The sequence below is a fragment of the Condylura cristata genome, unplaced genomic scaffold (genome assembly GCF_000260355.1).
Source record: "Condylura cristata isolate star-nosed mole 26May11 unplaced genomic scaffold, ConCri1.0 scaffold00016, whole genome shotgun sequence".
Taxonomy (NCBI): domain Eukaryota; kingdom Metazoa; phylum Chordata; class Mammalia; order Eulipotyphla; family Talpidae; genus Condylura; species Condylura cristata.
Window position 1 is genome coordinate 44,844,174 of NW_004567117.1, and position 14,775 is coordinate 44,858,948.

Genomic DNA, 14,775 nt, shown 5'->3' on the forward strand with positions numbered 1-14,775 from the left:
GAAGGGAGGGAAATGCACGGGACTATGGTGGTGGCACAGGGGTGATTTGGTGATGGGAAACCCGCGGGGATTACAATCGAGATGGAAAAAAAAAAATGTGCAAAATGATGTAAAAATAAACTTTGTAATAAAAAAAAAAAAAGAAAGAAACGGCCGGAGGGAGGCCGCGGGAGCAGTCTCTCCTCCAGAGACTGGCGGGCAACAGGGAAGCCCGCGATCCCGAACTGTCAGAGATCCGGAGCTCTCCCCGCCGTTGCCGCGAGACTCCCCCGGCCCACACAGCAGAGGTCAAGCTCTAACGAGTGAAAATAAAGCAAACCACCAGCCCACAAGGGCCTGGGCTGTGCCATCAGAACAGCTGGAGCAAGTTCTCTCAGGAGTCTCCTGCGACGCTGAATGATGACAAACCATGCAGCAATTTACCGCAAAAGGGCAAGGGAACATTTAGAAACTTTTATGTACCAAGAGAGCTTCGTAATTATCAATCTGACTTTTTACAGCAAATTACGAAAAGGTTAAATGCAAAATCATTACACCTAAAACTGTTCTTTTCAGGATACCAGGCAGACAAACACATATACTTTATGGCACCAAAGTTCAGTTCTTCCTTTATTGTCCAGCATTAGTCCCTGAAGGAATCCACACTCCCAGCTCCCAGGGGCAGTCACGCACGCGTGAGAAATGAAGTACACCGCTTTCCTCAGAAAAAAACTCTCTTTGTGCTTCCCAAACACCCAGGCACCTGATTCGCTGACCGCCCCTTCCAAGCAAGCAGAAAATAGCCACAAGACCAAAGAGCCACGCGTGCAGTAATTATTTTACTCTAACAGCATAAAACAGAAAAGGAAAAACTCACCCATCTCGTATTGATATCCTGACAAGTTTACCGGCCACTGAAAACGACGAGCTTTTGAGAAGAGAAATCACCACTTGCAAATCCCTCTTCACCGAGGGCTGCGGACACTGGGCGAGGCGTTGGGAGAACCTTCTTGGCTGCCTGCTTTGAGTAACTTCCTAAAGCTGTTTGCTTATCCAGAAGATGCGGGTAGGGTGGCAGCCAGCTCGGGGGGCGGGCGGGGCGGGGTGACGTGTGGCACGACAAGGCGAGCAGGCCGCGGGGCGGGCACCCGGCCAAGTGACCGCTGGTCTGGGGTTCCTGCCAGCACCCTCCTCACTAGAGCGAGCTCCCTTCTCGCAGGCGCTCGCCACGTGTTCGCCGACCGACCTGCCCACCTGAGAGAATGTCACTCCAGAATGTTTGGGTTTCTCGAGGGATTTCTGGGTTTGTTGTTTAAGAAAAGCAGTGACGGCAAAGGTAAGACTCTGTCTGGGGTTTACGTTTGCTTTTCACGCGCTCGCCGCTCCAGTGAGACCTGGGCGGGCCGGAGCGGGACCAGTGACAGCTGAGGGTGCCCCACGAGGGCGGTGGCCAGAGCTTCCATCCCCCGGTCCACTCGTGCTGGTCCACCTCCGCCAACTCAGGGCACTGGCCTCGTTTCTCGGCGCCTACATTTAGAAGAGGCGCGCGGCGGGGGGCTGCGCGGTAAGGGGCTGACCAGAGGGCCTGCCTGAAGGGGCCTGTGGCGTCCACGGTTAATGGAGGTAACAGACACGCTATTGAGCTGCTAGGAGCCGGTATCCCAAAGGCAAGCACGCACAGTCTGCACTTGCCATGACAGAAGGTGGAAAAGAGGAAAAGAAGAGCCGCGGCGAGCAAACCAACCCGAGTCTCGCGAAGCGAGCCGCGCCCCGGCCCCTCACCTGTCCTCAGGAGGGGCACGGCCGACTCCAGGACGCAGACGCAGAACTGGGCGAGGCTGAGCTGCTGCAGCTGCAGCTCCGGGGCGTCCTCGGCCTCCAGCTCCGGCAGGTCCACCTGCGCCAGGTCCAGCGGCGAGGGCACGGAGATCCGGGAGTTCGCGAGGGCGCGGCTGCTGCTCCCGCTGCGGGTGAACACACGGCAGCCCTCAGCAGGCCAGGCCGAGCGGCCGCTCACGGGGCCGCGGCTGGGCCCGGCCTCGCTGCTGACACGTCAGCGCCCACCAGGCTTCTTGAGGCCCGACAGACCTGTGAGAGTAGGCTCCACAGAGACGCCCGAATGGCCGCGGAATGAACGGAGCCTACACGCCTCTGAAACCGGACTTCCAGGCGCCGCCTCTCCCAGGCAGCGCTGGCGACCGCCCTCTCTCAAGGGGAGCGGAGGGTTCGCAGCAAAGTTCTGCTGTAACCAACTGACCGAGGCAAAGCTATCGAGCTGACCTCGCTTCCTAGATCGCCACCAAACGCCCTAAGTAAGCCACTGTGCGCAAACTAAAGAAAATGCCAGCAAACATGAGAAACTGATTACTCAGCACACTGAGCAGCACATAAAGGCTTTTGAAAAAGCCCCCAAATGGAGCATCACCTCTTTCTTGGTTTTCTTCGTAAATTTTCACGGGAGGCAAAATGTGAGGGCTGGGGGGGGTGGGGGCACAGTGCTATAGAAAGACCTGAACCCCCCATTTGTGATGATCCTCACTAACAGTGACTATTAAAGTCACCCACTCTGACGCTGAGTCACGAAGATGCGGTGACATCACTGAGCAAGAACAACTCCGCTTCTCCGCATCGTCACCGGCACCCAGGGGCTGGCCGAGGCCCCGGCTGCTCGCAAGCTCCAAGAGGCCACGAGGAAGCTTTTCCCTCAGGACCGCGGGGGGGGGGGGGGGGAGCTGTGCAAACCCGCCCTGCTCCCTGACTCCCCGACGAACGGGGGCAGGTCGGCGCCTCTCCAAACGCAGGCTTTCCGGAGTGAGGGCGGTTCCGCCAGTCCCGGCAGGAGCCTTAGCGCAGGGCCAAGGCGGCTCGCAGAGCGCCCGGCGTGACGGCTGCGCAGCGCCCCAGAAAGCAGCCAGCGCTCAAGTGACCCCGAGGAGGCGGCCAGTCGCTTTCACAGCTGCAGGGCCCAGAGGAGGGGGCACGCAACTATCACCCCACGCCATGCCAGCCGCGCCAGGCCTCGCAGAAACCTGTGTTTACACAACAAACGAGATGCCTCAACCGCCCACGCCGAGGGGCGTCCCCGAACGGTAAATGAGGCTGCATCTCGTCATGATGGCTCTGACACAGACGACCGAAAGTGTTACCGAGCTGCATCTTCCCAGTTACGCTCTTATCTGGACGGCGTTCCACTCGCGGCTGGGAGAAACTGGGCGGTGGGCCCGAGTTCTTTAGTTCAGTGGCAGGGAAACAACAGCCAGCATCGCTCAGCGGAGCCAGAGCGTCGGTGTGATGGCGGCACACTGGTGGGCGTGCGCGGGGGCACACCCGGCAGGCGCGGCCGGCCGAGGCCCAGCAGCACTGAGTGGTCATTGCCCACGGGGCCCGCGGCCACAGCAGCGGGGCCGGCCCCAGGCTAGCCAGGTCAGACACCTGTGGCGGCGCTTCAAAGTCAGAAAACAGCGATGCCCTCCCTCTGACGCCCACACACGCGCTCACGCCTTCCGGCCTTGTCGGGGTCACCTGGAGGACACCGCATCCCAGTCCTGGCCGTCTCCTCTGGGGCGCTGGCCCGTGCGCCCCACCACGGACGGCCGGGGGCTGCTGCTCCCCGGGGAAGGGTTCTGGGAAGGATGAGCGGCTCTCACTTCGTGACAGTAAGACAGAGAAGAATTCTGGGAAACTGTATCTGGAAAATAAACAAACGAAGCCTCAGGCCAGAGGGGTGACCGAGCCCGCAGCCGAGTCCCTCGCCCAGAGCGCGGTGGACGCGCTTCCGGAGCAGGGGACGGGCAGCTCTCTGCCAGGATCTGCTCAGCGCATCTGGGCGTAAGTGTCGCCACGCTGACGACGCGGAAGCTTCTGGCCCACAGGACCAGCAGCCCTGCGGGAGGCCTCTGGGCGCTGGCCGCCGCCCGCCCTGACGCCGAAAGGTGGAGTGAGCCCAGGGGAAGTGCAGGGTCACCGTCTCCAGCGGGTGCCACACGTGGCCGAGAACGTGAGCGAACTGGACTGAACCGGAACTAAACACGCTGCTCGCTCGCAGACGCCACCGGGAGCCGCGGCCTGCGCGGTGAGGGAAAGGACCTGCGCCGCACAGACGGCGCGGGCAGGCGATGAGACGCTCTGGCTGCAGTGTCCAGTGGGCAGAGACAGCTAACGGGGCGGCTGCGTGACAGAGGCGTAGTTACTGCCCCCGACCGAACACTGAGAAGTGGCTTGAATGATTTACTCGATCATACTTTTTTAAAAGAATTAGGTAAAATAATGTGCAAAGGAAACCTTTGCCAAGACCCACAGGCCCAAAGTCCTCGTGGCCGGGCTTCCTCCGCCCTCCCGCGCCCCTCTGCGCCCACGCCCCGCCCCCAGCTCCCCCTCCCCCGCTGTCACCCCTATTTCCTGCGAGCGCCTCTCCTTATCTGAAACAAGGGGTTTGCTTGTTTACTGCCGGCCCCCAACAGAGAGGCTGGGCCAGTCTGCTCCGCTCTGTGTCCAACACCCAGACTAGACTATCAGCTGGCGTACACAGCGATAAATAAGTACTTACTTTATGCTTAAGTAAATCTTTGGGAGGCTCATGTATTCTGAACAACACTATAATTCTTTTTCTGATAAAATATGGGGTGCCGGCAGCTCCCCATTATCAGTGATTTGCAGCATGCTCTCTGTCAACAACAGTAATGAGGCAGCCTGTGGCCTGAGCTCGAGCTACAATAAAGCTAATACAAAGCACAAATACTCACGTAACATAGGATCCATGAAACTCAAACAAATAAAAAAAAAAACATAGGGGCCAGGGTGAAGGCTCACGACAAATGCCTGTGATTGAGTATCCAAGGCCTACAAGTGAGCGCAGAGCCCTGGGGGCAAACACCGCCTCTGAAGGCCAGCGGGGGCGCCTGACCGCCAGGTGCTGCTTGTGCCCTGCAAAGCCTGGCACTGCCTTCCTAACACCCTGACTACCTCACAGGTTGCATAAACAGTTTCCAGAAAACACAAACGGGTGTTTTTCAAACATGACGCAGCCACCCGACATGCACCGCGGCCTGCACAAATGCCAGGGCCCGGCGCTGCCTCCCGGCTGGACGTTGGGAGGAAAAGCGGCGCCTTGCGGAGGCGCCTCATGCGCCAGGCAGGGCCTCAGGCCGCAGGGGCAGGGCGGCCGCCCTCTCCGCTCGCCTCCGGGGGCTTGGTCGCCCGTGGGGGCGCCGTGCGGAGAGCCCGCAGCTGGGGGCAGTGCGTGGGGCAGGGCGGAGTACCTCGCTTGCTGGAGAAGAAGCCCGGGTCTCGGTGGAAGTTCAGCCTGTTTCTCAGGCTCGTGCACAGCTGCTGCAGACAGGCGAGGGACTGCAGGGCCAGCCGGTGCTTCCCGCCCCCTCCGAAGGCCAGCTTCAGCAGGGACACCAGGCTCTGGAAGGGAGGGTGGAGGCTGACGCCAGCGCGGAGCGGACCCACGTGGCGGGCGACCAAGGGAAAGGAGCCGAGGCAGCCGCCCGAGCCACGAGGAGCCAGAGCAGTGGGGGCTGGCACACGCAGCGGCCTGCCGAGGCAGTGGGAGGCGAGCAGAGCCACTTTCTGAAAGTGGCCAGCTGGACACCCGCTCTGAGAGGCCGCGGGCCCTGCCCACCGGGGCCTGAAGTCACACAGGGCTTTCTGGACGCACAGCAGGCCTGCGCAGCTCCAGGCACCACGCCGTGGCACCTGCCCGCACTCGGCCACAGTCCCTCGGCCACAGCCGCCCTGACAGCCACCTCCCACCGGGCCAGGCCAGCCCGTGCGCAGTGCGGCCGGGGGCTGCCCGGTGCTGGGGTGCGCCGCAGGCCGGCCCGGGTGCCAACCAGGCCGCACGCCCGGTGCCAAGGCGTCCTCACAGAGGCGGCCGGCACTGCGCCTCCCACTGCCGCCCCTGAGCAAACCCGGAAGGCAGGAGCCACCCAGCCGGGCGGTCAGACGGCCGGCGCCACCGCGCCCCGAGGGCTCCGGCCAGACCCCCACCACCCGAGGGGGACGTCGGCCCAGAACCACACGGCTCAGTCGTGCGCGTTTCCTTCACAAAGGCTCCCGCTCCGCAAAATGTGTCCAATCGCAAAATAGTCCCCACTTCAAAATCTGGAAGCCCCAGAGGTCACGCACCTGGACAATCTTCGGCCTCTGAAGGAAGATCTCAGCGGGAAAATCTTGCATGATGACGTCCTTCAGCAGTTCACAGGTGTTCCAGATCAAAGTGTGGTTGCTGCTTCTCAGCGAGCTACAAAACACAGCGGCGCTGGTTTCCACAGGGCTGACAACAGCGATGCCACGTGGCCCAGAGTCGCCAACAAGCCAGCCCGCCCGGCACCCGCCGAGGCTCCCGGCCCCCAAGGTCCTTCCAGCCTGGCGGAGGAGCGCAGCCACCCTGCCTCCGCCCCGGGAACACATGGCCTCCCCCGATGCCGAAGTGCTACGAGTGACATCACTGAGGCCCAAGGGCACGGAATTCAATGGGACCTGCTGAATGACTAAGACAAGACAGAAGAGCAGGGCAGAAGTAAATTTATAAGACAGATTCTTCTTGAATTTTTAGGTACTATTTTATAATAATAGAACTGCAATGTAGAGTGCAGAGTTAAATTAAAAAAAAAGTCCATCAAAGTTAAATTCCAGAAAGCCAGTTCCCTACTGCTTTTCCCTACCTGGGTGAACCAGCCCGCACCCCTTGTTCTGCACAGAAGACATCACCCAGCTTCTCCGACCTTCTGTGCCCTCCCAGGGACACAACAGCAGCCCTCCCCACCCCTCTTCTCTCAGCCCAGCTTCCACCCCGACCCGCCATGACCCCGGCGCAGGCACCAGCAGTGTGGCTGACTCGGGAACCGGCACTCAGCCTCTCCGGGGAGTGGCGCCACGAGACCTGATGGTGACTGTTGTGCACCCTCAAAGCCCCTCAACCCTGCCCACCCGCCTGCACCTGCCCTAACCTAGAAGTGGGTCTTTATTTTCCAGATTCCAAAAAAAGTCAACTCATTCACTGAAATTAAAGTCCCAGCAAGCAGTGGGCTGTAGACGTGAACACACTCTCCAGTCGTCTATATATCAGTGATCCACTGTCGCAGGTAACAGCCAACACCACAGGAAACGAGGTCAGTGGCTCCCAACCTCCTCGAAGTGATGCACAGATTTTCTACGAGTCCATATTTTAAAACAGATTATCTCCTGAAGAGACTGCCCTTAAGCCTAGCGTTAGACTAGACTTGTAGTAACCAAGGGCGTACACAACACCCACGCAGAGAATCTGCTGGGCAGGACGGTCCCGTCCCGAGGGCGTGGGGATTCCAAGCGCGAGAAGCGCATCTGGATGAAAGGCAAAGGGCTGTTCCAGCGTGCTGCTGAATCAGGAAGCACCCCTTAGCCCTCGCCCTCCCTCGCACACAGCCCCTTCACCCTGCTGAAACGCTCGGTGTGGCTCTCAGGGGACGGGTGAGAGCCAGGACAGCGCCCGCACCTTTCATTGGAGGAGAGCACGTGTCTGTCGGTGGTGGTCAGGGCCAGCCAAGGAAACGTGGAGAACTTCAAGCACTGCGCAGTCTGGGTGGCTGTCGGTGGAAGGCAGAAGTGAGGGCATCGAAGGTTACCAGCTGGAGCAAGTCACGGCCAGAGTCACGCGTCCCGTTTGCTACACGTCGGGCCTACAAGGAGCCCTGAGCACAGCACAGGCCGGCTGCCGACTCGCCCCGCCCCGAGAGACGGCGCTCTCCCGCGGGGCCACGGGACTCAGGCTTCCTTACTTGAAGAGCGCTGTCCACAAGGCTGTGCTGAGGGGCATTTCGAGTTTTGGTTAAACACTCTTTTTCACCCCATTGCAGATCAGTGCAGAGCTTAAATTTAACACAAGGGGAACTGGCCTTTGGAAAAGGTGTTTAAACTTAAAAAGCAAAGGTGGCACAAACCACCACATGCCACCCTGGCACAGCCCGGGCAGACGGCCTGTGTGGCGCTGGTGTTCACGCCTCCCTGACGCCAACTGGAAGGCCAGAAGGCCGGGATCAAGTATCAGCCCGCAAAGGAGATCATGGGAAACCCGAGAACCGACGCAGCTTTAGCCACTGCCATTCAAATTCCCTTTCAGCAGACCTGAGGTCACACCGTGAGGCGACAACACCGAGAGGCGAATCTGGGGAACCCCCGTCCCAATGGCAACGGGCCTCCCGCCAAAGGCTTTGAAAAGAGCCAGGGACAGTGAAATGCAGGTTACAATACTAGTAAGTGTATTAACAGCGCAGCTTCTTGCTGCGGAAGTGCCAAAGAAAGCAGCTTTACCCTCTAGAGGAAAGCCAGCCGGCCGCGGGGGAAGGACGCCCCTCCGCGGCCCAGAACACGCCACAGCACCAACCCACAGACAGCTGCCACGGCTGAAGATGGCCCTGGCCAGCGTCTCGGGCCTCAGTGGACACCGTCACCCCGCGCCAGGATGCTCCCGCCTTCCCCGACTCCACAGACTCAAAGCACCACTGACACGCACTGTCTCCTCCCCACAGGCCTGGCTGCGCCTTTCCAGAAAGGGAAGGTCAAGTAGTGCTCCCAGTTGAAGGAGTTTTCTAGTTTTTCTTTAGCTGCTATTCAACCCACGAGTTTCTAAGGAAGCTTTTTAAAGCCAGAGGGCTTCCAAATTGAGTTCAATTTAACAGGTGACACAGCGAATACACACTGGCACACACCTCCCCTCGCAGCCGGGCAATAAAACAGACAGCGCTGACTGACGTGACTCCCCAGCCCCTGCCCTAGGCCTCAGGCTGTGCCCTTCAAAGCCTCGGTCTCTGCTCAGCGACACGGGGACGCTAATGCTCAGCCTCCCCAGGCCGCCCTGCGGTCTCTCATCAGTCAAAGGATCAGGCCCCATGTCCGGCCCAGGCCTGGCCTTCCTCTCGCTGACCACGCCACGCTACACTGACAGTGAGGCAGACACCTGAAGCAGGGCACAGCCTCAGGCCACGCAGCGTGTCAGAGAAGAGCCAGAGCCAGAAGAGCTCGCTGGCAGCCTGCGCGCAGCGACCCCTGTGTCAGGCTCAGAGAGACCTGGCGAGATCTCGGGGAGGGAGTGTGGTCAGAAGTGTGTCGCCCACTGGACGTGGGCCCGAGCCACAGACTCTAAGGCGACGTCTTCCCTCGAGCAGCCGTGCGTGGACAGGACGGCCCGAGGAGGGTGGTCTGGGGCGCAGGGGCCCGCAAGCGCCTGCAAAGGCCTGGCCTTCGCCAGCACCAAGCGCCGCTGCCCCAGCCCCGCCGGCTCAGGACGGTGCCTCAGAAACACACCAGTTTTCCTGTAGACTCCAGACCCCAAAACACAGAATTCAGGCACCCAAAACAAGCCGCACGCGCTGGGACCGTCAGCGGTCCCACACCGCAGCCAGCCACACCGCGGCCTCACGACCCGTCCCAGCCCCAGCCCGCGGCCCGGCCCGCCACACGCACCTGCAGGCTGCGGAGGTGCCACCGGCTGCTGGAGATGACTTCTCTCTTGGGGAAAGTACCCTGTTAACATCTCAGGTGGTTGTAATTCTGGAAAAAAAAAAATACACGACTATTACCGATTCCTTAGTGAGACAAGTAAAACTTGACTCTCTCAAGGTGATTCCACCTACATGTTTGAGTCATTTTAAAACCGGAAAAGTAGTTGCTTGTTTTTTTTACTCTGACTCGTCCAGCCTTGTTAATGAGGAAAAAGAGGTGACCACTGCCTCTGTTCAAACTGGGGCTCCTCATTCCCTCTTTTACTGTTCAGTAAACACCACTTTTTGTTAGGATAAAGCCACCCCCATCAGCGTGAAGAGCCTGGTATAATGCACTTTCAGGACCCTCCTCACTGCTCCCTCCACTCTCTCCAGTTACCGAGCATCTGGCCACCTCAACCCTCCTTATTATCATTTTTTAAGCTGTCAAAAGCAAAACAAAAGCACCACCTTTCCACGCCCGCAGCAATCACCTGTGCCACGTGCCAACACATTCAGCGGCTCAGGAGTCGTGGCCATGACGTGAAGAAAGAGCTGAGCCTAGGTTCTGTGCCTTTTCTGCTGGAAGCTTCTTGCCAACAGTTTCTCCCATTAATACAATAATTAAGAATTCACCCTAGAACATTCATCTAAATTTCCCTGCAAGAAACTAGACTGAACATTCACCATTTAAGGTCCCACTTTGTTATGCCTTAGAAGTTATAAACCATGTCATTAAAACTCATCACACCAGGGCTCAGGAGTTACAGCCTCAGCACTATCAAGCTAGTGCCAGACACTGCTGCACAAATTCAGCTCCTGCCAGGAAGTGACCCACAGGCTCAGCAGACCTCTCCTGTCTCCCGCCGCTCCCCTCAGCAGTGGATGCCAATGGACCCACCTGTTCTGCTCCCCACTCTGTTTCTTATCCCTCACACCTCTGGCCTGCACCCTTGTTCTTGCAAGCATAAATAAATCTTTTTTAAAAATCATCACACAAGAGGCCCTCCCTGGCGACGCAGTGGATTAAAGCACAGCACTGAGAATCTAAAGCCGCTTCCGCATGAGTTCAATTCCCGCCTGCCCCGGAGGTAACCACATGGTGTGGCAGACTTCTCCTGACCCACCCGCTGCTCCCCTCAGCAGTGTACTTCATAGATCTGCCTGTTCTGTTCCCCACTCTGCCTCTGGTGAAGCCTCTCGCCGCCCCTGAGCCTCTGGCCTGTACCCCAGTTCTGTATGCACAAATAAATAAATCTTCAAAAAAAAGAAAAAATCATCACACAAGAGCTTGATAAATGACAGCTGCTGTTGTTGCCTTCCACGAGCAAGACACCACACTGAGCACAAACAACAACAAGACCTCAACAGAGCAGCTCACAGCTGTGGCTGAACATTCGCCAGGCGTCTGCCAAACTTGTCTCAGGCACTGTCTCATTTAATCCTCACAACAATGTTAGAAGAAAGAGGCTCTTCTTTACTGCCCCCACTTGGGGATGAGAAAACTAAAGCCCTGGAGAGGTGAATTACCTCTGTCAAAGTCACACAACTAGTGACCAGACTGGACTTTGGAGTCCCTGCGGTTCTCATTTTAACCGTTACACCGCTGTGTGCTATAGTTTATAAAGTATTTGCACTATCTCAATTCAGTTGTATACCATCACAAAATCTGAGCTGGAGCAAATATTATCAGGCTCCTATACAAGAACTCAACCCAAAAGTGCAAACTCGAAGCTTTTAGAATAATGTCTGGCACACGGTCATGAGTGCTCGATGAAAAGCTGTTAGTTTAAAGAAACAACCTGTCTGCCCAGTCTCAAGCTGAAAATCACTCATATCTTTGACGCCTCTTGAGCCAAAAAATAAATACAAATGCATCCCCCTCTTCATAAGAGTAATGGAGGGGAAAATGTCAAACTCAGGTAAGTTAACACCAGGAAAGGGTGTGGAAGGATCTTGCTTGTTTGCTTTTAATTTAAGGTCTCTCGCCTTAGAATTAAGCACTGGAGCCAACATGCTTCTGTTTTAACAAAAGGCATCAAAGTGATTCCAAAGTTACCAGTTTGATTGGTTTGGTAAGGTCCAGAAGATAGCGTGGGAACTTCTGAAGGAAGAATAAACAGTCCATCCAGAATGCCATCAATCTCGGCCTGCAGAGTTGGCTCCACATTACAACGAAGTTTGGATAAGAACTCAACTGCGCCAAGATCAACCAAATGCTGGACAGCTGGAGGATACTGAGAAGAGAAGAGAACTTTGAGCTTAATCATAAATATGAAACCTCAGCTTCATCTTACAACAATCAAAACATAAATTCAATTTGGGCACACCAGATGTTCTTTTTTAAAAAATATGTATCTTGCACGAGACACACCAAAGTAAAGAACTTCCATTAACTTGACACAGATTTTCAGACACGGGCATGAAACATTTGACTATTCTTGGAAAAAGGGAGACCCGACGCTGAACCCAACAAGTGTACACTGTCTTTCCCACTGACACCCCAGCCTCTTCTACTCCCATCAGCCACAGGATGCCAAAGTATTTAGAACCCCTATGAATGAATAGTAATTTACAGTTTTGAAAGGTTAATTCTGTACTTTGACTCTGACAACTAATAACTCAAGAGTGAAGCAGAGAAATAAAACAAACATGGGAAAAATAAAATTAGATGTATTTAGGATAAAATAAAAAAAATAAAAATTAGATGTATTTAGGAAAGGGAACACACTTTAAGGCCATGTTTCAGACTATACTTAATGGACAGAACACATATTTTATTTTTTTTAAAGATTTATTTATTTATGCTTATAGAACTGGGGGACAGTCCAGAGGTGAAGGGGGTGAGAGGATTCACCAGATAGAGTGGGGAGCAGAACAGGCAGATGGACTGAAATACACTGCTGAGGGGAACAGCAAGCAGGTCAGGAGAGGTCTGCAACGCCATGGGGATCAGCCCCCTGGCAGGGGACCGAACTTCTGCTGCAGTGGCTTCGGAGAGCTTCAAAATGTGGTGCTTTAATGCTTTGCACCACCAGGGAGAGCTCAGAACACACATTTTAAATGAAGAAGTACATTACAACATAAGTTTAAAAAGGATGACAAACATTCACCCAGAGAGAATACCAAAAGTCAAAACATTCCATCACTTCAGAGCAAAGTAGGTGATGTGAAATTCAACATAACCAATAAGAAACAAGGAAGATGAGGGCCCTCCCTGGTGATGCTGCGGGTTAGGTCATAGCACCGATGAAGCCACCAGCAGTCACTGCAGCCTGAATCTGATCCCCAGCCAGGGAGTGACCCACAGGGCACAGCAGACCCCTCCTGTCTCCCAGCCGCTCCCATCAGCAGTGTATTTCAGTGGATCCTCCTGTTCTGCCCCCCACTCTGTCTCTGGTGAACCCTCTCACCCCCACACCTCTAGCCTACACCTCAGTTATTGTATGCAGAGATAAATAAAGTTAAATCCTTGTATAAAAAAGAAACAAGGAAAATGAGCACCATACACCCAGAAAAACTATGGTTGCCTTAAATAGCATTTTCCAATAAATGCTACAATTAAATGATAAACACCCATTCGGATCATTTCGTTTATTTCAAAACAGGTCCTGCGGTAACAGGGGTGTCGGGGGCCCCCAGGAACAGGGTTCCCTGCCCCAGTCCAAAGAGGCCCTTAACTACCTTAACCAATGTGTTTAGCAGGCTCAGAACCTCCTCTTTCATCGGAACACAGGGGAAGTTGAACCATTCCAGCAAGTGCAGGAAAAGCAGTCTCTCCTGAATGAGATCCGCGCAACAGATTAGGTTGTGCTCAAACTTGCAAAGAATATTCTTGAGCGCGCGCTCCCTGATCTCGACCAGCTGATGACCTGTCAAAGAAACAGCGATTGATTTCTCGACCCCAAAGACGCGCCCGCCGGGATGCGCCCCAAGCCCCCGGGGTCCACGTCGGGGTCGGGCGGGGTCGGGCGGGGTCGATGTCCCGCCCGGGCAGCGGGCAGCGGGCAGCGGGCAGCGAGCTGCCACCCGTCGGCTGGGTCCCGGCTCTGCCCGGCGACGCCAGGACCCTCAGGAGCGATCGCGGGCGGGCCGGACTCGGGGGCGCGGCGCGGCGGACCCCGGCCACGATAGTGGCCAGGGCGGGGTCCGTTCAGACGGTTACCGAGTTTCCTGATGAGCCCTGGCAGGGCCATCGCGTCCCGCTCCCTCGGCTGCCGCCGGAAAATTAAACTGCCGCGCCACACCGTCCGCTCGCAATCACTGTCCCCCGGGAAACCCAGCCGGTCGGACGGCGCGTTCCGCGGCGCAGGAGCCACCACGCGCAGAGTGCGGAGCCTTCAGTGAGGTGTATCGGGCTCTGAGCCGCCAGAGAAGCAGACGGCCGCTGTAAGATTAATATCCACGGCCCACTGGAAGTCACTCTTTGTGGTGAGGAGCCGAAACAACCAAGAAGCAAGGTAGAGGAGACGCTGCTCTGGCCGCTGTGCACCTTGGGAGTTGTAGTCTGCGCGCAGCGGTGCCCTTCGAGGAATTCCGGGCCCGCCAGCGAGCCCGCCCGCCAGAAGTTCCGGCGTGGAGCGCGGGCGGCGGCGCGGGCTGCAGAGGCCGCTGGGGGCCGCCCCCGGCCCCGCGTCCGCCGCTGGGGGGCGTGGTTCCGCCCCGGCGCCCCAGAACGCTCGGCTTCTAGAACGGGGTGCGGGCTTCCGTGTGGGGGCGTCCGCTGTGTTAGGGTTTCCCACCGCCGTTCCTAAGGGACTGAGCCTCCGCAGCCGCGAAGCGCACCTGTTTCAGGGCCAACACGAGTCCCCAGTGGACGGAGGGAGCGAAGGCGGGAGCGACGGAGGGGCGGTGGGAAGATGAAAGGAGGCGGCGGTCAAGTAGTTGAGTGCTGCCAAGGTGGGGTTTTGTACTGCAGTGAAGCCAAACAAATAGAAAACTTGCAAATTCTAAGAGTGCTAATAGGTGCCGCAGCAAATTCTATCTGTAAGGCGGTTTGCATGGTAGAGAAGATTTTCTCTCACTGGACGTCAGCCCAGGTCTTCTCCATGCCTGGAGTTCCGTCAGCTAGCAGCAAGAGGCTGGTTGAGCACCTGACTTTCTTTGTCCCGTTTGTAAGAACTGGCTTTGCCTCTGTTTCCCGTCTGGACAGGTGAAGAGACGGGGGTGTTTGAGCTGGACCTTCAAGGATAAGTAGGAGTTTGTTTGCCAGGCAAAGAAATGGAGTAAGGAATTCTCTCCCGACGTAACGATCTGCAAAATGAGCCTGGCCCAGCCGTTTTCCTTGGCCAGATTGTTCAGAAAAACAAGACACGAGTCACGCTCTGATCAC

At 56.7% G+C, this 14,775-nt stretch overlaps 1 protein-coding gene across 1 annotated transcript in view; it reads right to left on the minus strand.

Annotated features, from left to right (window-relative positions):
* Nucleotides 1–13,639, minus strand: part of RTTN (rotatin) — a 101,032-nt gene extending 87,393 nt beyond the window's left edge. The window contains 9 exon segments of the mRNA XM_012725800.1: nt 1,762–1,943; nt 3,502–3,667; nt 5,238–5,388; nt 6,112–6,226; nt 7,460–7,550; nt 9,427–9,513; nt 11,503–11,680; nt 13,128–13,315; nt 13,609–13,639. Coding sequence (XP_012581254.1) covers nt 1,762–1,943; nt 3,502–3,667; nt 5,238–5,388; nt 6,112–6,226; nt 7,460–7,550; nt 9,427–9,513; nt 11,503–11,680; nt 13,128–13,315; nt 13,609–13,639 — 1,189 coding nt within the window.
* Nucleotides 13,640–14,775: the final 1,136 nt, after the last annotated feature.